The sequence below is a fragment of the Carcharhinus amblyrhynchos genome, chromosome 21 (assembly GCF_965287045.1).
Source record: "Carcharhinus amblyrhynchos chromosome 21, sCarAmb.v2.hapA, whole genome shotgun sequence".
NCBI classification, from domain to species: domain Eukaryota; kingdom Metazoa; phylum Chordata; class Chondrichthyes; order Carcharhiniformes; family Carcharhinidae; genus Carcharhinus; species Carcharhinus amblyrhynchos.
Window position 1 is genome coordinate 39,883,679 of NC_137344.1, and position 22,863 is coordinate 39,906,541.

At 42.7% G+C, this 22,863-nt stretch overlaps 1 protein-coding gene across 1 annotated transcript in view; it reads right to left on the reverse strand.

The window, feature by feature from the left end:
• dnah9 (dynein, axonemal, heavy chain 9) overlaps positions 1-22,863 on the reverse strand; it is a 521,732-nt gene that overhangs the window by 434,521 nt on the left and 64,348 nt on the right. Inside the window, exons 13-18 of the mRNA XM_080209043.1 lie at positions 21,159-21,414; positions 19,553-19,794; positions 16,686-16,821; positions 14,454-14,650; positions 8,918-9,342; positions 5,579-5,801 (exon numbers count right to left, since the gene is read on the reverse strand). Coding sequence (XP_080065169.1) covers positions 5,579-5,801; positions 8,918-9,342; positions 14,454-14,650; positions 16,686-16,821; positions 19,553-19,794; positions 21,159-21,414 — 1,479 coding nt within the window. The remainder of the gene's footprint in view (positions 1-5,578; positions 5,802-8,917; positions 9,343-14,453; positions 14,651-16,685; positions 16,822-19,552; positions 19,795-21,158; positions 21,415-22,863) is intronic.

Sequence of the window (22,863 nt, forward strand, 5' to 3'; positions counted from 1 at the left end):
GGGCCTCCTTTGTCATCAGGGGTAATGGCTTTTTTTTCAATATTTGATTAATTAGTGGAACTGTGATGCCATAACGCATTATTAGAAAACTCACCAAATGCGTTGACACGTTGAAGCAAACCTTACTGATGTGTCAGAGGATCAGATGTTCTAAATCGACAGAGACTTAAACACATGTGACAAGCTATGCACAAAACTGTGGGGAGCTGTTGGTATAAAATCGGTTCCATAGCTCGCAACTACAAGTGCCCTGTTTAAATGCCAGCCTTGCTCCTACGTAGCATTCCTGTCTCAGAGTCAGAATTTTGTCCATTCAAAGTAAGGAGCTGAATGCATTGTCCTGCAGTTTGCAGCAGCAACAACAACATAACTGGCATCATTTTCCCTTTTCTGAAACAGTAACTTTTGCAGTCCGCACCTGTACACATAAATGCAGAAGTTGCTGTCAGTGATTCTATACTTTGCCATAGGCAATGCTCTTAAGATCTCCACAAACAAAATAGATTATCTAGTCATTATTGTGTTGCTACTTGTGGGAGCTTGCTGTGCACAAATTGCCCATCATGCTTTCTACGTTATAACACCATTATGGGGTGTGGGTGGCACGGACAAGGCCAGCATTTGATGGTCACCTTGAATTGCCTTGATAATCACACCTTTCACTACCACAGGACATCTGAAAGTGCTTGTCAGCCAATGAACTGGGAGACAGTGGCAATGTCCCTGAGGTGAGGAATCCAGAGACCCTGGATGTTACTGTGGGGACTCGGGTTCAAATCCCACCACAACAGCGGCTGCTGCCCATCCCTAATTGCCTTTCCACAGAACAACCAAGTCAGAAGGCATTGACCTGGGTCTGGAGTCACACATAGGTCAAACATAGAAAACAGATGCAAGGGGAAGACATTCAGCCCTTCAAGCCTGCTCCAATATCCATTCTGGTCATGGATGACCATTAAATTCAATATCCTGGTCCCATCTATTCCCCAGATCCCTTCATCGGTTTAGCCCCAAGAGCTATAGAAATATAGAAACCAGGTAACAATGGTGAATTTCCTTCCCTAAAGGGTATTTACAATGATCAATCTTGGTCACCATTACTGAGACTAGCTTTACATTTACTGTCTACATCAACAGGGACGAAGTAGAAAGCGTTGGGAGCTTCAAGTTTTTAGGTGCCCAGATCACCAACCTGTCGGCATGGGGAGACCAGGACAGGTTGGTGATCTGGACACCTAAAAACTTGAAGCTCTCGGCCCTTTCTACTTTGTCCCTATTGGTGTAGATAGTAAATGTAAAGCTAGTCTCAGTAATGGTGACCACTCTCTCATTTCTTTCTTTGTGAACGGTATGCTTTGTCAATACATCACGCAAGAAATAATACTTTTCACTGTATACTAATACATGTGATAATAAATTTGATTCGTTTATTATTAAGTAATATTAAATTCCACCAGTTGCCATGGTGGGATTTGAACTCATACCCCTAGAGCATTATCCTGGGCCTCAGGATTATTAGCCCAGTGACATTGATACCACACAACCAAGTCGCACTTCACTGGCTGAAAAGCACTTCAAGATATCCGATGACTGTGAAAGGCACTATATAAACACAAGTCTTTCTTTCAAATTGCAGTAGAAATCACTGAATTGATGAAAACTCTCCTTTATGCTCTGAATCTCACTACAATAGTGCTGTACAAAGTTACTGCTTGTTAAACGAGGTGTAACTGGGTTTTTAAACAACAAATTCTGCAGAAGCAGATGATGCTCCCTGGCAAATGAGTTTGATCTTTGAGGGATGTCAAGTTTCTCCACTATGATTTTTAAAAATTGCTTTATTAAAACAATGATTTGTGTTAGTTTTTAATTCAACTCCTACCTTAATCCCATGAGCGTGCCAACTACGTATGAAACATTTTAAGCGAAAGTGAAAAGTCCAGCACATTTTACATCCAGCTCATTGTCAGTGAGACTGGCTCAGTGTGAAAATCTTTCATTATGTAACTGTTGCTGGATGCCTAGAGAATACTTGACTTGTGCCGTATTCAAACTGACATTGGGAAAAGGGAAACCCAAACCAGGCAGTCCACCTGATCCTTGTGAGCTATTTTCTACCAGATCAGCCACAAACACCAGCAATTCACAGCTGGCTGCAAAACCTGGACCACCAGCCAAGCTGACACTGAACTGCAGGACAGAAGGAGTACTGAACTGTTAGACATGGCGGGTTGGACTTTCAGTCAGGGCCAGGGACCTGGCATGGGATCTATTGCCAGGTCCCATTCCCCACGAAACCTTCCCTGGGCACACCCATCGCAATTTGATTTGGTATTGTCGCGTGCACTGTGATTCAGTGTTGTTTTGTGTATTTTCTTTCTGTTGGCCTCACATTCGCCGTCAATACGATGTATTTCTTCTATGATTGACAGATTAGTGACTGCTTTCCCAGGTGTACAATACGGGTCCCTGCATCACAGAGAACTTGCAAAGGGAAAAAAAACATAGGCTTGGAAAGAGAACAATGGACTTGACAGAAACATGATCCGTTCGCTGGCAGCTCGCGATAAGCTAATTTGGTACGTTGACAAGGTGTCAACTGCAGTCAATAACTTTGATAAGGGGACACCAATAATCTGCATCACAAGTGTGCCTGAGGATTAGAATGGAGAGCATCCAATGGTACCACATATCCACTGCAGGAAGGATGAGAATGCTGAAGAGACAGCATAAGAAAATGAAATTAATTACTAAGAATTGAAGGCTGTTTCTTTGTCTTAAAAGCTTTCTGTATACGTAACATCCATGTACATATTGCTGTGCAACGAGACAACAACTGCTGTGACATACATAACAAATGTGAGGGGAACAAAATGACAGGTATTCAAGGAACTTGCCAAAATTTTCTCAAAATAACGACGCTTGGGTCACTGTAAAACACTCGCCCGATATCTTAATCAACGAACAGATGATAAAATCAACAACATTCAACGACCAGTCTGACTGGAAGCCAGATGGGACTGTTTTCCTACAGCTGCGTAACTTGTCTGGGAAACCTGATGTCATTCATTTTGTATCACATTTAAGTGCACAGGTGGGAAACTACGTTTCTTGGCTCCCAGACTCAGCCACTGCGGTGTTTTTTTTAAAGAACAGGCTCTCAGCCCAAGAAGGTACAAGCAAACAAGAGCTTTATCGGAAAGGTGTTCACACTACAGGCCATTAGCATCGGCTGCCAGTTTTCCCTCATAAATAGCCAAATGGCGTCATCAAGATGTCACATCGACAGCTCCTCAAAGTGTCCCTTTTATAACTAGGAGCAGCATGAATACACAAGACACTCCTCCCTCTTTACATCAGATGCTCCTGCAATAAAATGCAGCATAACAGTAACAATCAAAATTCCTCAAACTAAACAACTGATAAACGCCAGCATCAGTCAGGCGTTTCCAAGGATGTCGGTTTCTGGGCTCGTGAGAAATAAACCAGTGACAATTTTGTATTGGATGCAATGTGACCAATGGGAACAAGATTAAGGGTCAGCTGACCCAGTAAACTACGGAACCAATTACAGAGTGATGTAACAGTCAGCTGACTATGAATAAGGAAATATGTAGAATTGTGGGGAGCTTGGAGTGGCCCAGGGTGAGGCCCCAAGTTTGGAGTAATGATGTTTCTTTATTAAACCCTTTCTTTATTTATAACTTGGCGCAAGTTTTGTTCTATTTTCATTAACTGCATTTTGAAGAGCTCCTTCTGAAGAAACAATCCTTCCTCAGATAAGGACACCAAAACTACACACAATACTCCCGACGTGACCTCACCAAGGCCCTATGCAATAAAACATTGACACAGGTTCAAGGTGAGAGGGGAAATGTTTAAGGGAGATGTGCGGGGGAAGCTTTTCATGCAGAGAATGGTGGGTATCCGGAACATACTGCCAGACGATGTGGTGGAAGCAGGCTCATAAGCAATATTTAAGAGGCACCTGGATGGTGCATGTGAAGATGGAGGAAATAGAGGAGTACGTTCCACGTAAGGGAAGAAAGTTTTTTGTTTTAGTTAGGGCATCATGATCGGCACAGACTTGGAGGGCTGAAGGGCCTGTACTTTTCTTTGTTCTCTGATGCAAGTCAAGAAAATAGCCCACCACCACCATCCCAAGGACAACTGTGGACGGGCATTATTTGCTTGTGACACCGATATACAAGTAAATGAACATGATGTTTTCCAATTTTCTTGCTTTTTTTTTAAAAATATCTGAACTCAGCAATATATTTCACTCAGTCTCGGGGTCCAAAATGGCACCATTTCCCCTCAGCAAGGTATTCATGACATTTGCTTTGCTTATTGCATTTGCTCTCTTACACGAAGGACAAGCATAAGAGCATTGAAGTGCGTGCCTGGGGCAACTGACCAGATAATCCATGTCGGAAGGCCCAAAATTTTGGAGCAATTAGATAAAAGCAAATTGCTGCAGATGCTGGAATCTGAAACCAAAAGAGAAAATGCTGGAAAATCTCAGCAGATCTAGCAGCATCCGTAAGGAGAGAAAAGAGCTGATGTTCTGAGTCTAGACGATCTTTTATCAAAGCTAAAAGGCAGAGAAGATGGGAGATATTTACACTGCAGGGTGAGGGAATGAAAAGTGAGTCATAGCCACAGAAACCAGGGAAAGCAGGTAATGGCTGTCCAGAGGGGAGCTTTCCAGCATCAACGTCAAATTCAGATGAATTTCTCAACCCCACCTCAACCCTTCTGTTTTCCTTCCATTTCACTTAATTTTTTTTTACTGTTCTCTACCTTTTGTTTCTTTATTGTCTTTCTTCATTTTTCTTCCCACTCTTTTCCCCTACTTTACGCCCTTTCCCATACCTTTTCTCCCCCTTTGCTTCTCCTTTTCTCAATCTTAACTCTGTCCCATCCATTTTCCTTGTCTCCCTGTTCACCACCACCACCACCTCAGTTTCTTTGCCATTTGGCCATTCACACCCTTTATTCTCTCTGAACAGCTATCGGCTCGTTTCCCTGGTTTGTGTGGCTATGACTCATCTTTCATTCCTTTACCCTCCAGTGTAAGTATCTGCCATCTTGTATGTTTTTTTAAAACTTTGAGAAAGGGTCATTTGGACTTGAAACATTGGCCCTTTTGTCTCCTTACAGATGCTGCCAGCCCTGCTGAGATTTTCCAACATTTCCTCTTTTGATCTTTGAGCATTATACAGCTTTAAGTAAAACTTCACAATGAACAAAATAAAATGCACATAGCATACTGCATGGCAGAAATAGAATTCCTTTATGTAGGTTGGATAATAAAAACAACAGGGGTACAAGGGTGTACCCAATGTTATTGGAGTTCATTATTTTTGATAGAAAGATCCTTCTAATGAGATATTCTAAAATTAACTAGTCTGGAAGTCTGAGCAATCACTTCAAGTGTGTATGCAAAATAATTGCCAATCACCAGATTTATATTAGTTACAGGCAGTTGTTTCAGTTGAAGTCCAGTGTTCTTTTAGCAGTATCGTATATAATGCAGGTTTGGACAATTAAAACGAATGCACCATGTTGCACTGACCTCCAGCAGCTTGTGAACGTCGTCAGGTAATTCTTGCTCATAGGTCTTCAGAAGTTCGATTGTCTGTTTAAGGGGCTCAAACATCTCATTAGTTGTAACCTGTCTCTCTTTCACGGCCATGAGATGGCCCATCACATCAATCAAGCCATTGAAATCACCTTCTTCAACCTTCTGACGCAAACCCTCTTCTGCCACTTTGATAAACTCTTTGAGATCAGTCAGACTGGGGTGAGGGGAAAGAATGAGAGAAGTGAATAAGGACATCAGTTTAACATGGAATGACCTCACAGAAACAAGTAACTTTCTGCAACTAATCTGTGCCAATGTATCTACATCACATTAAGTCTCTTCCCATTCCAGTTGCCTTATTTCAACTTTAAATGTATATCACCATTTTCCTCTCTCTCATCTACAGACAGCATTCTTCTGAAAGCATCTAGGCCTCAACTTTCCCGTGGTACTACTTCCACATTCCAAGCATTCTCTGATTAGTGAAATTTCCCAATTCGAGCAATTAGTGACCGTCTTGCACTGATGGCCTCAAGTTTTGAATTCTTCCAAATGTGCAGATATTCTCTCCACATCTACCCTGCCACAAGTCATGTCATCATTTTAAAGATCACCTCTTCAATGAAGGAAAGAGACAAACTGCAAACTATTCAATCCTTCCCGACATCTGTAATTGCCAATTTTGGTACCACCCTTAATCTTTTTGGCATTTGCTCAAGTGTTTCTGTGCCCATGTTTGATAACATCAGGACTAGAACAGTGCACTGTTCTAAGTGTGAGCTGGCCAGGGTCCTCCACATGTTTAAGAAAACTTCATTTTACTTGGAATTCTATAATCCCTCAGAGTAAGCACCAGTACTTTGCTCACATTTTTAATTGTTTTGCTGACTGGCAATGCTGATTGTAATGATTTTTTTTAAACCAATATCCACTGCTCTTCTACCCAATTCAATTTCATTTTAATTTAATAATGATGTTCCTTTTTATTTCATAGAACAGGGCAGTGGGCTTGTTGGTCTAGTGGTATGATTCTCGTTTCGGGGACTTTACTGAATGAGGGTGCAAGAGGTCCTGGATTCAAATCCCGGACAAACAAACATTCAGTTGATTTCCGTTTGTCACTTGCTTCTGTAATATAGTGGTTGTCACATCCACTTAACACGTGAAAGGATTCCAGATTCTATCAGTCTATAAAATCTCTACAGTGCAGAAGGAGGCCATTCAGCCCATCAAGCCTGCACTGACAACAATCCCACCAAGCCCTTTCCCCTCAACCCCAAGTATTTATCCTGTGAGCGTAAACATTTCTGTAGCTGACAGTAAGGTGCAATTTGGCACAGCCAATCAATCTAACTTGCACATCTTTGGACTGTGGAAGGAAACCACAACACCCAGAAGAAATTGACACAGGGAGAATGTGCAAACTTTACACAGACAGTGGCCTGAGGCTGGAATCGAAGTAAGAAGTCTCACAACACCAGTTAAAATCCAACCAGTTTTGATAGCATTTAATAGTAAACCCACGAGCTTTCGGAAACGCTGTTCCTTCATCAGGTGTATGGGACGTACAGAACAAAAGTGTGGAAACTTTCAGAGCTTCCTACACGCCTGACAAAGGAACAGCGTTTCCAAAAGCTTGTGGGTTTACTATCCAATAAAGCGGTTGGACTTTAACCTGGTGTTGTGAGACTTCTCACTGTGTTTACCCCAGTCCAACACCAGCATCTCCACATCATGGCTGGAATCAAACCCAGGTCCCTGACGCTGTGAGGCAGCAGTGCTAACCAATGTGCCACCCATCAGAACAAGAGATACATTTAGTTGTTAGGACTAAATATATTACTTCACATTTATTAATGCTAAGTTCACGTAAGCACAATGTTTGTAAATTTTCTAATGTCTTTTTTACATTATGCTGCACCCATTCTCTGTTGCCTACATGCATCAGATTGGTATCATCTGATATTGAATTACTTACTCCAAGTCCAAATCAAAAAGGAGTGGTGAAATTATGGAGTTTAATACCAGTTCAGAGGAAATACTAGGGAAATTTAAGGGACTGAAATCTGACAAATCCCCAGAGTCAGGTAGCCTACATTTAGGGTTCTCAAAGAGATGGCAGCAGAGGCTGTGGATGTTCTGGCTGTGAGTTTCCAAAATTAAGAGGATTCTAGAACATTCCTGGCAGATTGAAAACGAGCAAATATATCACCTCTTTTCAACAAAGGGGCAAGATTGTCATTGGGAATATATTGAAATTCATTATTAAGGATGTTTTAACAATGCACGCGGAAGATCATAGTATGGTCAAAGTCATCGTGATGTTACTAAAGGGAACTTGCATTTGACAAATTTAGAGTTTTGTGAGGATATAACTGAATGGATAAATAAAGAACCACCAGTTGATGTGGAATTCCTGGATTCCCAAATGGCATGCTTTTCCAATGCCTGTTTGTTTATTTGGAGAAGATTAAGAGGTGTTTAGAGGATTAAACCTTTTGTCATTGATACTATGGAATCCTCTATTTGAATGACACTTTTGAGGTTGTAAGATAAGCAGTTTTTTTTCCAAAGGAGATTTTCACATCATGTTTGCATGTCTCGTCAGTTTCAAGAGCACTTGAAAAGACTTGTCAGACTTGCCAATGGCTCATTGAGTATTCACCATGTACAGAAGTGGCTATCTCTGCCTCAAAGGACATGGAAGAGGCATGGAGATATGGAAGATGTATGGGGAGTACGGAGAGATATGAGGATGCATAGATTGAGTATGGGATATAATGATGACACATGGAGGTAGAAGGAGCATGGAGAAGGCATGCAGAATATGAAGGGACGTGGGAGAATTAGGGGTCATAAAGAGAGCATCTTAATATGAGGGGGCATGGGAAATAGGTGAAGAAATGTGAGGGGTTGAGAGACAAAGTCTAGAGGGCCTTGCAAAAATGTACAGCACTAGGATGGTGTCCCAATAAAGCAGCTCAAGGTGGTGGCCCACCACCACTTTCTCAAGGCACTTAGGGAATAGGGATGGGCTATAAATGCTGACCTCGTTTGAAATGCCTATGAAGATATTCTGCCAGGAACAGTTGGAATCAGAACTGCACATACTGCGAAAACAGATGCAATTTTGCCTCCTTTCTAGACTCTCTCTGCTGGTATGTGTGCGCATGGTAGCTTAAGGTGGACAAAATGCACAATGGAATTTTCAATGCACTACAATTCCCACATCCCACAATAAAGTGCATTGGACAATTGAACTTCAAAACTTTCTACAGCGCAATTTATGCCTATTCTCAAGAGTTTTACCAGCAATACATTAAGCCTTACCTGTTTGTTACATGGTCAATCAGATGCTGTTTGAACATAAGGCTCCACTTCTTAATAATATTCAATAAAGCAGTCTTGAATGGCCTGGCATCAATTCTCATCCAGCTATCAAATATGTTGATGGGCTCCAGTTGATTCACCTCATCGTAGATCTTTTCATAAGAGTCGACCTGTTCCTTATACTGCTCGAGTGTTGGGGGACTTTCTGGCACACCATCCTCTGCATGAGCCTCAATTTCCTCAGCGGTGAGAACATGCCCGTAGAGAAGGAACTGACGCATAAATTCTTTTCGGTCGTCAACCCACAGATAAGCATACCGGTCAAAGGAGGCTTGATAATGGCAGCATTTTGCCATTATGTGTTGAATGCTGTCCATCAGATGTTGACGCATGTCTAACAGGTCAGCCATGTCTTCCATATCAGCCTGAGGGGAAGATTTCCAAAATCAATCAGCAAGCCGCTAAAACACAAGGAACAACAAACCAAACTACCCATCGGAACTGCAGCAACAAGGCAAGGCAACAGTGAAAACCACCAGTCTGAAGTTATGAACTCTTGGGGCAGATTTTTTAAATTTTTCTTTGAGCTGTTGTCTCCAGCAGGAAAACAGAGGGCAGCCCACCAACATCCTTGCTGGGTTTTCCCACTACTTTTGACATCTTCCGAAACCGTCCATCTCCCACAGGATATTACATGGTCAATCAGGAATCCCCAGGGAACCACCTCCTCCCCTCCCCCCAAAACCTCCCCAGCGGAAGCTAACCTCCCCGGGCAGTGAACAGGCACTGCTCTTTAGCATTGCTCCCTGGCTTCAGGGAGAAGTGCCATAGGGCAGTACCCAGGTGCAGCCCTGGCATGACACTCTCCCACCTATACATACCCAGTGGATTCAATTGCCAGGTCCCCATTTGTCAAGATCTGTCATAAACCCTGCCAATGTGATATCATGTCGGTGGAGGGGGTGGGGGGAGGAGAATTCCCTACGCAAGGAGATGATATAATTGGGAGGCCGGCTAATAATATGTAAATGTATGCCAACCGTTCATGAAGAGAACCAGATTACATCACTAACAGGGGAGGGGACAATCTGAATGGGAAATCCCACCGGTGTAAAAGACGGTTTGGGACTCCTATTGGATTCTCCGTCCCCTCTGGTTTGCCCACCCATTGGAAATGGGGGCAGAAAATGCCCCCCCCCCTCCTTCATCAATCACCACAATGTCAGCACAGTTGTTTCAGCTGCAATAACCACATATTTTCCTGCCCTTATCTTCAGCTCTCACCGTTGATCCAAATTTGGTTTCAGTTACTTCGATTCCCATTCCTGAAATAATCACCATGCTATTGCAAAGTCTAAAAGTAGTAGATTAAGAACATAAGAAATAGGAGCAGGAGTAGGCCATCTAGCCCCTCGAGCCTGCCCCGCCATTCAATAAGATCATGGCTGATCTGTCGTGGCTCAGTTCCACATTCCCGCCCTCTCCCCATAACCCTTAATCCCCTTGCCTATCAAAAACCTATCAACCCACGTCTTAAAGATATTGAGCGAGGCAGCCTCCACCACTTCAACGGGCAGAGAATTCCAGAGATTCCCTTTGAGTGAAGAAGTTCCTCCTCAACTCCGTTCTAAACTGCCCCCCCCCCTTTATCCTGAGGCTGCGCCCTCTTGTCCCACTGTCCTTTCTGAGCGGGAAGAGCCTCTCCACCTCTATCCTATCCATCCCATTCAACATCTTATACGATTAAACGTTAAGACAATAACTAGCCATCTAATAAACACAAAAAAAAACAATCACACCTTAGGTTACTTACTGTTTGCCTATTCTGGCCTTAATTGGAGTGGTGCGAGAAGAACATTGCTGTATACAGTCATGGAAATGTCTACTCACTAAACATAATTTTTCCTAAAGCTTGTGTAAAAATTGACTCAAGTTTTTCAGGGATCAAACCATTTTGGGGTAATAAATTATTTACAGATGATTAGTGCGGTTCGTTAATTTAAAGAGAGACACAACAACCTCTGAATTTTCCCTCGACTGTCCCCCCTCCCCCAACATCTACATTTCCTGCTGCCTCAGAAATGCAGACAGCATTATGAGTGGTCCCACACATCTCAGACATACTATCTTCCATCTTCTGTCTGAAGAAAGATAAAGTCTGACAACGTGTACCAACCAACTCAAGAACCATGTGGGCAGCATGCTGGCACACGGGCAGCATTGTCACACAATTGGCACAGTGGTTAGCACTGCTGCCTCACAGTGCCAGAGGCCTGGGTTTGATTCTCGGCTTGGGTCACTGTCTGTGCGGAGTATGTATGTTCTCTCCGTGTCTGCATGGGTTTATTCCAGGTGCTCTGGTTTACACTCTCAATCTAAAAGATATGCTGGTGAGATATACTAGCCATGCTAAATTCTCCCTCAGTATACCCGAACAGGCACCGGTGGCGACGAGGGGATTTTCACAGTAACTTCATTGCAGTGTTAATGTAAGCCTACTTGTGACACTATTAAAAAACACTTTAAAGAACAGCTTCTTTCATGTAGACTTTTGAATGGACCTACCTTATATTAAATTGATATTTCTCTACACCCTAGCTATGACTGTGGCACTATATTCAGCATCCTCTCCTTTCCTTCTCCCCTATGTACTCTGTGAATGATATGCTTTGTTTGTATAGTGCACAAGAAACAATACTTTTTGCTATATGCTCATACATGTGACAAAAATAAATCAAATCAATTCTAGCCATAATCTCGCAGCCAATGAGACTAATGTGTACCACATGATATATCATGATGCCTTCGAGGAAGAATAACAAAGTGTGCAGCTAAATTTAAACTGGAGAAAAGAAAATGGCAGAATGGGTTAACAAGCATTGGCAAAATGGTCATACAATCATCTGCAGAGCCATCTGACTCCTCACGCTCAGAGAGGCGAAGAGATGAGATTTCAGGCTTCGAGCTCTGTGCCAGGTGATGCACAAGATTTATGAAAAAGCACAAGTCAGAAAACAAAGATTTCACAGAATCCACCACTTAAACTAGAAAAACATCAAATTCCATGACTTTGCCATCTGACATCTAGAGGAGAATGCACATCGATTGGTCATGTGAAGAAGTATTGATGAACTTTGACATGCCAACGAACAAGACCATTACTAAGTGTGGTGAAAAATTCCATCTCTGTACAAAGATTCCATCCTGTATGACAGATGTAACAAAACTAAAGCTTGTGGTGATACTTAAGCACTATTCACTCCCCAAAGTATCTTGATGGGTACTTGGCATGTCACAACACTCAAAGCTATGGGCCAACTGCTGATAAAACAGGATTAGGTGAGAGGTCAGGTGTTTCACATGTGCTGGTGCAGACTTGATGGGCTGATGGGTCTCTTCTGCACTGTATGATTTTGTGGACCCAATTTTACCAGCAAGTTGCACCTGTTTTCGGGCGCGAAAACTTGGTAAAGTCAGGCATGTGGCGAGTAGCGCAATCCGCGCCCAGCTCCGTGCCCATTCCCCCTTTACCATTGGCCACTGTCGGGACTGTGCCCAAAACAGGCACAACATCAATTTAAATGCATTTACGTTTGACACTCCAGCTTCTGAGGTGCTAAGTTCAGAGCTTCCGGCAGCTCTCTGACTCAGAACGATGGGAGAGGCAAGGGACTGCAAATCAGTCTGAGTAGCTGTGGGGGGGTGGGGGATAAAGGGGTCAGTTATGTTGTGGGGGTGGGATAATATCTGTGGGGGTCAGTGGGAGGAGGGGGGTGCAAGGGGTTCAGGGGAGAGGCATTATCCAGCCTCGGAGCGATGAGGCAGGGGAGCATTTTTCTATTTTTTTTACTACGCAGTTGAAGGCTCCGATCGGAGCTGCAGGGTCTCAGGCACGATAAGCCCCAGGCTTCTGCAGCACTATTCAGAATCGCGGCTACTTTTTCAGACAGAGCGCGTGGGGGGCACCAGAGAACAGGTCTAGAAGTCAGATCTGAAACACTCCCAGTTTCAAGTCCCCCCAGCACTTAGAATCAAAATGGTAAAAGAGTGCCTTATGAGTCTGCACAGGTTTCTCCAGGTGCTCCGGTTTCTTCCTACAAATACCGAACAGTACTAAGCATTGGTACTTGTGGAATGATGATGCTAAACTTTATAAGACCCTTGTCAGACCCCACTTGGAGTACTGTGCGCAGTTCTGGTCGCCTCACTACAGGAAGGATGTGGAAGCTATCGAGAGGGTGCAGAGGAGATTTACAAGGGTGTTGCCTGGATTGGGAGGCATGCCTTATGAAGATAGGTTGCGGGAGCTAGGGCTCTTCTCCCTGGAGAGACGAAGGTCGAGAGGCGACCTGATAGAGGTTTGTAAAATGTTGAGAGGGTGGATTCTCGGAGGCTATTTCCCAGGGCTGAAATGGTCACTACGAGAGGACACATGTTTAAGGTGCGGGGAAGCAAGTATAGACGAGATGTTAGGGGAAAGTTTTTCACTCAGAGGGTGGTGAGTGAGTGGAATCGACTGCCGTCGGTGGTGGTAGAGGTGAACTCGCTGGGGTCTTTTAAAAGACTTCTGGATGAGTATATGGGATCTAATGGGATTGGGAGTTACAGATAGTTCTATGGCTTGGTAAGTATAGATGTGATCGGCACAACTTGTGGGCCGAAGGGCCTGTCTGTGCTGTAGAGTTCTATGTTCTGAAGTTATCAGTGCTACCAGTAATGAGGATGCTGATAAATACGAGGAAGATTAATTATGTTATACAACCAGGATATTGGGACAAATTGTTTGGTGATTCAGATAGTAAACAGAGTGACGTCAAGGGATTTCAATGTGAAGTGGTGCAGTTAATTTGCATGGTGCATATTTGTATTGTGTTGAGTGAAATGTATATAGTTTGTTATGGTTGTAAAAGAAATAAAAATGTTAGAAAAATATGACCTTTTAGTATAAGGAACAGAGAGATACAGTCAAAGTTTTTTTTGTCTTGAACGCAACAGGACAGATGCAAGAATACCAAATTTCAAAAGAAACAACAATTTATACTGCCTGAGAAAAGGGTTGGCTGGTAAATGTTTGATGAGACATACCTAAATATTTCAATCCTCAATTTCTTTATTACCAAGTGACTTCCTTAAAGTTCAATATGAATTCTTTAATGTTGTTGATTTTACATCATTCTATTCTGATGGTCTTTTTTGCGCCCAAAACATGCACACATCAATCCCTCTAAAAGGTTACCCATGTAAACTTTGATCCCATGATTACTGGTTGAAAAAGTTTTGATCTTTGCACAAATATTTATGGTATATTCGACATCTCGTGAATCCATTGCATTTAGACACTGCAGGAAAGGAACATTTCAAGATGCTCAATGGGGCATTTTATTTCGCCTAACCTGCCCTCGAACTCAATAGGAAGTAATAATATGCAACTTATACAACTGGCACTACATGCAATCCCCATGATCCCCTGGTGGAGCTGGATTAAAATTAACAAATACTGTCTGATATTGAGTTGATACTGAGTGGAGAAGCTTACCTGATAGTGGGGGAAGGCGTTGTGCTCTGCCAACCTGGGCACCAAGGATGAAATCTTGAAAACATCGTTAATCAGTCCATCTACCATGTCATAGAAGCTATCGCTGGTGCCCATTTCAAGAGATGGATGGAAGACCAAATCTGGGGAGATCAAGTCTAACTGGGCTTCAAACAGTGGTGTAAATCCAGCTTTGGGCTCTATTCAAAACAGAAGGAGAATTATAGAGGGGGAGCGCAGAACGAGAGTGCGAATTTCCACTGGAACCTGACAGCTGATGAGCAACACGAAGCAGACTCTTCAAATGTTTCATTTGTAAATGTTCAAACGTAACCTCACTCCTTCATAGAGAGAAAGTCATCCCATATGTTCTGTTGTCCCAATTACATCAATTCATTACCAGAATAAGCAAAGCGCTGGTGCAGATGTCTGCCCACAATCCAGCATGGCTTTTATTATTTGGCACTTCAATTCTATGCAGAAATAAAATTACTTAACAACACTATACATTCAGAAAAACTCATCACATTTGACCTTCTCTTAACTTCTTAGTAACAGGTTTTGTTCTAAAATGTATGCCCTCTGATCTTTAACCGGAAAAGACAACAGTAAAATCACAAGTAGGAGCAAGGATGCTGAAATATCCATAATTAAACGGTTCTTGCGTTAACCTGAAAGAGTCTAAAAAAAGCTTTGAATATTGAGGTTGTGTTTCCTCTATAGATTAAAATGGGTGTATCCACAGTATGAAACCTAGCATTTTCCCCACATGTAGACAGGAGTTTGCAAATGCTGCAGAGATTTTGGGGAAACATCTTTCACGCTCAATGGAGCACTCAATGTAGTTAGCTGTCCTAAGAAAACAATCATAGAACACCTACAGCACAGAAGAGGCCATTTAACCAATTGAGTCTGCGCCAACTCTCTGACAGAACATTTTACCCAGGTCCTCTCCTCTGTCCTATCCCTGTAACCCCACACATTTACCATGGTCAATCTATCTAACCTGCATATCTTTGGACAGGTTAGGTAGATTGGCCATGATAAAATTTCTTTAAAAAGTGTATTCTGCAAAACAATTTGCCACATATTGTGAACTAAGGAAGTAAAATGGGCTCTGATTATTCCAGGCGAGATTCCAGAAAGAGATAAGTTTTGATACCCAATTTGTCAAACTTCAGTTTTGCATTTGGGTTAACTGAAAAATTATTTCCAAAAACAAAGTGATCCAAGGACTGGTGCAAAGTTTGATTCTGTCCCATCAAAGGTTAGTGAATTCTGTCCATTTATGGAGTAACCTGGTTGTAGTTTAATTCTGTCCCTTAGCAATGGAAGGATTTTGCAATATAACTGAATAGATAAATGTTGCTAGTTTGGGCATGCTTTACCAACGAGCCCAAAAGAATATCTGGAGTTTATTCTCTCTTCATGTGCTGTCGTGGACATGTATCTGAACACACAGCCTTTTCCACAGATGATAGAGTAACTGGGGAGTAGTGGACATGCAGCCAGCTCAGCGGATTTAAGCTCATTTTGAATTGAGGGACCCCGATGCACACTGTTGGATCACAAAGCTACCGTGGCAGCTTGGTAAGTAGATGTTGTAGCCCCACCAAATCCAAGTAGTACAAAAACTAATATATTAATACCAGTGATTGAATGTACTGCAACTGAACTCCTCAACAAAAATGTAAAAATAACATGATTGAATCAAGGACAGCAAAATCCAGATAAGGTTACATGGGGCAACAGAAGAGCGAGCTGGTAGATTTGCAGTTCAGAAAATCTTAGCATTGTGCTAAGTGAGTTCACCGTAATCTGTTAGACATAATCATGGCTTCACCGGGTACCAGTGGTGGGAGGACCACTGTTCTCTGTGAAAGGTGGCTTGCAGGGTGAGATATATCAGAAGAAATGCTAACTCTCATGGAAACATCTTTCAACTAGAAACAGTAGCGAGGAAGTTTTATTTTTGTTGCTAAAACTAACCACAAGTTTAAAGTGCGCACTGTTATTAACGTGGAAATAAGGCAGCATTTTGTGACAAGGGAGGGATATAGTCTGCGAGTTGCAAATTGTCCCAAGTTGTTGAAAAGAGCAAAAAAAAAGAAATCAGCAAATACGAAGAGGAAAGCAATGCTGCGAAAAACTAAAATTATTGACCATTATTTGCTCTGCAGCCATGAAGCATCAGCAACTAAAATGGGTGTTTTTAGTTAAATGGGTCACTCTCACCTATATTTTCCACAAAGTAATTCAGAGAGCATTCAATAGCATTGAAGAAACCATCAATGATCATTTCATCAACGTAGTCAACGTATGCCTTCCAGACACTCGAAGTTTCATCTGCTTGGAATAGACTCAGATTTTCCTGTTAAATTATAAAATATAAAAGCACAGTTTTAAATAATAAGCCAAATGTAGTGTGTTTAATGGTGGTATATATCGGTTACCACATTTTGAAGTACTCTAAAATCCATCTTTCAACAATGATGTAGCAAACAAGACAAGTATGTTGTTGAATCAATTTCAGAATCCCATGTTATTACTGAACATAATGTGGCTATGCTGAGTACATCTGCCCACTGTACAGAACAATTCACTCAAGTAGAAACTAGAGGCTGACATTCCTGCGGGTTTCTGAGGCATTTCAGCTCTCAGACTCTGCAGGGCTTCTCTCTCATCTGTCTTGAACCTCCTTTCTCTTTAGTATCAGCTGAGTCCAGTGCCAGTATTAAACTTGACTGGGGCACATTTCACTCCTTTGAATAAACCCAGGCCTCCTCCTCACTCCTACTGGCTGATTTCCCAACACGAGCTGTCACTGCACACTTAAACAATCCCACCCAGGGACCTGCATCAGGTTCCAGCAGGATTAGGTCAGCAGTCAGTCTAATCCTGTAGCAATGGACCATCCTGTAACAAATGTAATCGAGACTCCTCAGTGGAATATGTTTCTAGAACCTGGGCCATAATCTAAAAATTGGGGCCAGGCTGTTCAGGAGAAATGCTAGCAAACACTTCTACACGCAGAGGTTTGGAAATCTCTTCCTCAAATGGCAATGGATGCTGGTTCAATTGTTGGGTTTAAATCTGAATAGACAAATCTTTATTGAGCATTGGTATCGAGGAGTATTGGCCCAGAAGGGGTACGTGGAGTTAGGCCACAGATCAGCCACGATTTTATTGAATGGCGGAGCGGGCTTGAGGGGCTGAATGGCCTACTCCTCTTCCAATGTTCTTATGTGACTATGATTCTTAATTACCTGTTGAACTGTGTAATTCCTGAATGCCCAAATATAACAAAAGCAAATCAACTGTCTCAGGCAACGATAATTATCATTAGATTATTAATGGGCATAAAGTGAGCATGAAAAATGGGCAGAGATCCATTGTGTCAGATGGTGAGAGTGTGAAATTTAGCATGACACAGAGAGACTGAAGAAAATAGGTGCATCTAAGGGGACGTCAGATAAGCGCATGAGGGACGAAGAACCAGAAGGATATGTTCATCAGCTGAGATAAAGTAATGAGAGAGGAAACCTCAAGTGTTGCCTAAATACCAACACCGGGTCAAGTGATTAGTTTCTGCATTGCAAAATTCCATGCAAGATTTCTTCCCATTTTAGCTCCCTTTCAAATTTTTAGACAGGGTTTGTGCTGGCATTGGGAATGATGATCAGCTTGCAGTTAATTCTCTGAAAATTAGACCCAGTGGTATAATTTAGATTTCCACAGAATCCCCCTATGTTTAGTGATATCGAGTATGATCATCTACATTTCCACAAAATGGAAGCCCATGACCGTGGAGGAAAAAGGATTTAAAGAGTATTTCACAGTCCGATTTGTAGCAACAACTTGATGCTCATTCTGAAAGCTTTTCTTGGAACATTTCAGCGTCTGTTTAGTTGATCAGTTTCATTTTAGGCACCTTTGGGATGGGGCATCACGCCTGAAGGTTTTGGAATCAGTAAGTCAGGGCGCTTGGATGACATCTCAGTCAGCCAATTTGAGGAAGAGGACACATTTGGCAAATTTGGCTTTTGAGGCTAGGATTCTTCAATTTTCTTTTAAGGTGTGGGCATAACTGGTAAAGCTGGACACACGAGGGTTGTAGCCTCGCTACTGCTGTAACCAATTTTCACAGTTCTCGGGACATAGGTGGGATGTGTCTTTAGAGAGAGAGAGAGAGAGTGAGCACACATTTAGCAACTGAATGAGAATTATTTTTTATTCATCCATGGCACATGGGCAACACTGGCTGGCCACCATTTATTGGTTATCCCTGCTTGCCCAAGGGCAGTTGAGAGTCAACCACAGTATTGCGGTTCTGGAGTCACATGTAGGCCAGACCAGTTAAGGATGGCAGATTTCCTTCCCTAAAGGACATCAGTGAACCAGATGGGGTTTTTCGACAATCAATGGTTTCATGTTCATCAGTAGATTCTTAGTTCCAGATTTTTTTTATTGAATTCAAATTCCACCACATACCATGGTGGGAATCGAACCTGTCCAAGAACATTAGCTGAGTTTTTGGATTAATAGTCTAGTGATAACATGACTCAGCCATCACCTCGCCAATGCTGGTAGCTGTCACACTCCGATATCATTTGCCCTTGTTTATCTCCACCACCTTTTCTCTGGGTTCTCCTCTTTCCTCATCTTCCTACCACTCACTTTGCCAAGATCCTCACTTCTTCCCTAAAAGGGGCATTAGTGAACCAGATGGGTTTTTCCAACAATTGACAACGGTTTCATGGTCATCATTAGATTCTTAATTCCAGGTATTTTTTATTGAATTCAAATTCCACCACCTGCTGTGGCAGGATTTGAACTCGGTCCTCAGAACATTAGCTGAGTTTCTGGATTAATAGTCTAGTGATAATATCACTAGGCCATCGTCTCCCAGTGACATTTATTTGCCACCATGTAGGCATTTGCTTGACATTGCAGTTAGGTATTTTGTAAAGAATGGTGTTGAGGGAGCTATTGAAAATATTCGCAGCGTCAAAACTAAGACAAAACAGTCTCGAGGCTTGGTTGGTAAGCTTCTCATTCCATTGAATTTTCCCTCATTGTTTGGAGTTCTGATCTTGCCATACCTGCACCAACAAGTGGATTTTTTGACCCGCTTGTTGAATAAAACTGTAGCGTTTCTCAAGCCTTTCATTCTTCTCATCCAAATTCAGGAGAGCATCCTTTTTTCCCTCCTTCCTCTCAAATACAGGAGACACCCAAGTCTTCATAATAGTCTGTATTGCAGCCACATTGTCTTTTGCTTTCTGTACTCGGCACTCCAAATCTTGAACCATATCGCGTACCACTTGGATATATACCCAGATTCCTAAGAAAATATTAAACAAGAATGTCAGAGAGTCATAGAAGTTTACAGCATAGAAACAGGCCCTTCTGCCCAACTTGTCCATGCCACTTTTTTTTAAAAACCTCTAGGCTAATCCCAATTGCCCACATTTGGCCAATATCCCTCTATACCCATCGTACCCATGTAACTACCTAAATGTTTTTTAAAAGATAAAATTGTTCCCGCCTCTACTACTACTTCTGGCAGCTTGTTCTACACACTCACCACCCTGTGTGAAAAAACTGCCTCTCTGGACACTTTTGTACCTCTCCCCTCTCATCTTAAACCTACACCCTCTAGTTTTACTGAAGAGCAGATTGAGGCCCCAACACACCATTATTTAATAGGTCTATTCAGTGATCAGCATCAATTCATCTAGATTTTCTTCTCTTCGCTTGCTAATTACAATTTCACACCACGAGGGGTTTTTTTTTAACCTGTTGTTCTAATTCATTCTTGTGTCTTAACACTCTACAGTCAAGCTCTGGTGAGTTTCTGATCAATTTCACTTAAGTGGTTGTTAATCTTAAGGGAACGCTTTCTCAGTACTCTGACTGAATTAAACAGCTTCGCTCGAGGTTTCAAAAAGGGGGCGGCAAGCTCTCGGAAGGAATGCGGGGTGATCAACTTTTCAACGGAGCAGCAGAAACCTTGCGGTTGGGGGCCCTCGCAGGGGGTGAGAAACCGTGCGAGGGAGACATGAATTTATTCGTGTTTCTCTGAACAGCTGCCCGTCATACCAACCCTGGAAACTCCGAGGGGCTTGGCTTTCTATATTGATTGATCAGGCAGGCCTAGAAATTCTCTTTCCTGACAGAAGTTAAAGTCTTCTTTGAAAAGCCTCCCCTTTCTTCCCCAACAGCAATAAGTGGTTATCCTCTCAAAGGACATGGGATTTGAAATTTCAACAGAACATTTGATTTGGCAAATCATAGAATCCCTACAGTACAGAAGAAGGTGGCCATTCGACCTATCGAGTCTGTACCAATCACAATTCCACCGAGGCCCTATTTCCATAACCCCACGCATTTACCCTGCTAATCCCCCTGACATTAGGGTCAATTTTAGCATGGCCAATCAACCCAACCCGCACAACTTTTGGACTGTGAGAGGAAACCCACGCAGACACAGAGGGAACATGCAAACTCCATACAGACAGTGAGCCGAGGCCAGGATTGAACCTGGTTCTCTGGCATTTTGAGGCAGCAGTGCTGACCGTACAACATCTGTCAGCACACAGCACAAGAATTTACCATTAGCGGTTTATGGTTCGTTCACAACTGTGACGTTCTCATGACATCCACTCTACGTTTTAAGCTCAGTGCAAAATTATCATTTTTAATTACCTTCATTCTTCCAGTTCAGTGACTCCTCTGCCTGCTTTAATTTAGCATCAATCCGTTGTATCTGTGCGTCGATAAGAGGAAATTCCACCCCCAGGACAGATTTTAGAACCTTGTTGTACCAATTTGTGGTCAGCTCCAGGGTGGCTACATACTGTCGATAGGATTCTTTCATGGCGTAGATTTCAGCAGCTGTATCAGGAATCTTTTCGGTATGACGTGTCTCCAGGTATTTGACCTCACGCAAGACTGAAACCAGCTGTGAATTGCAGAGTAACCAAGGTGGAAGAGAAAGATATTGAGCATGATTGGCAAACATTCATTGATTTTTTTTCTCTCTCAGCTGGAGAATGCAGTTTGAAATAGAAGGACAGATAGTTTTAAATCAATGGAATTATCATACAAATTTCATGTTAGTCTGGTATGGCTTCTGGCTCTAAAATGCAAGGAAAATAACACTGGTCATAATGGATGGCATGGTGGCACAGTCATTAGCATGACTGCCTCAGTGCCAGGGACACAGGCTCAATTCCAGCTTTGGATGATAGTTTGCACCCTGTGTCTGCATGGGTTTTCTCCAGGTTAGGTGGATTGTCCATGCTAAATTGCCCCTGAGTGTCAGATGGACCAGCAGAGTAAATAACGTGGGGTTATGGGGATAGGGCCTGGGTGGGATTGTTTTCAGCGCAGGCTCGATGGGCTGAATGCCCTCCTGCTGGGGTTTCTATTCAATGATTCTATAATTCCCTGCTGATTGCTGCGGTTGTATAATAAATCACAAGTCCTCTTGAGTGACAGTTATTATACATTATAGACAAAGAAAGAGTTGTCCCACACTGCCAATGCAGCACTCAAAAGAACCACCTGGAACTGAATCAGTATCCAAGAGGATGGCCTATGTTACAGTAGAACTTAGGTTTACACCCACGAATTCAGGAGTGAGATTTCTCAGTCTCTGCTATCCCTTTGCTGGGAAGTGCAAAGGGATAATTATGCATCAGGTTTCTTCTGATATGGAGGGAGATGAGAATTGAAATGTTAGTCACCCAGAACGTCAGATCCTTTTGGTGTTATCTGGAAAGTTTCCCCTTGGCAAATCCTTCAGTCCAGTACCATTATGTGAGGTGGGCACAGGAATAAATAGCAGTCAGCCCCCACCCCAAACACAAGGGCTGAGAGAATCCATACAGCTCAGAAGGAGACCATTCGGCCTATCAAGCCTGCACCTATTACAATCCCACTCATGCCCTATCCCTGTAACCTCACATATTGAACTGCTAGTCCCCTGACACTAGGGGCTAATTTAGCATGTCCAACCAACCTAACCCGCACATCTTTAGACTGCGGAAGGAAACCGGAACACACAAAGGAAACCCATGCAGACAGGGGAGGATGTGCAAACTCCACAAAGATAGTTACCCATGGCTGGAATTGAACCTGGGTCCCCTGGAGCATCAGTGCCAACTACTGCGCCACCGTGCTGCCCATACAACATCTGTTGGCACAGCACAGGAATTTACAACTAAAACTGAACAGCATGGTGAGCAATCTTGGAAAAGGCAGAGCGAGGTGGCTTGTGACTCTTAGTCTCCAGCACAATGCTCTTTGCTAACTCTGGACGCTGCAGTATGAAGGATTCCTGATCAGTGTCCAGCTGCAGGAGGATGTTATAGGGCTAGAAGCTATGTATGCTTGCTGCATTCCTACT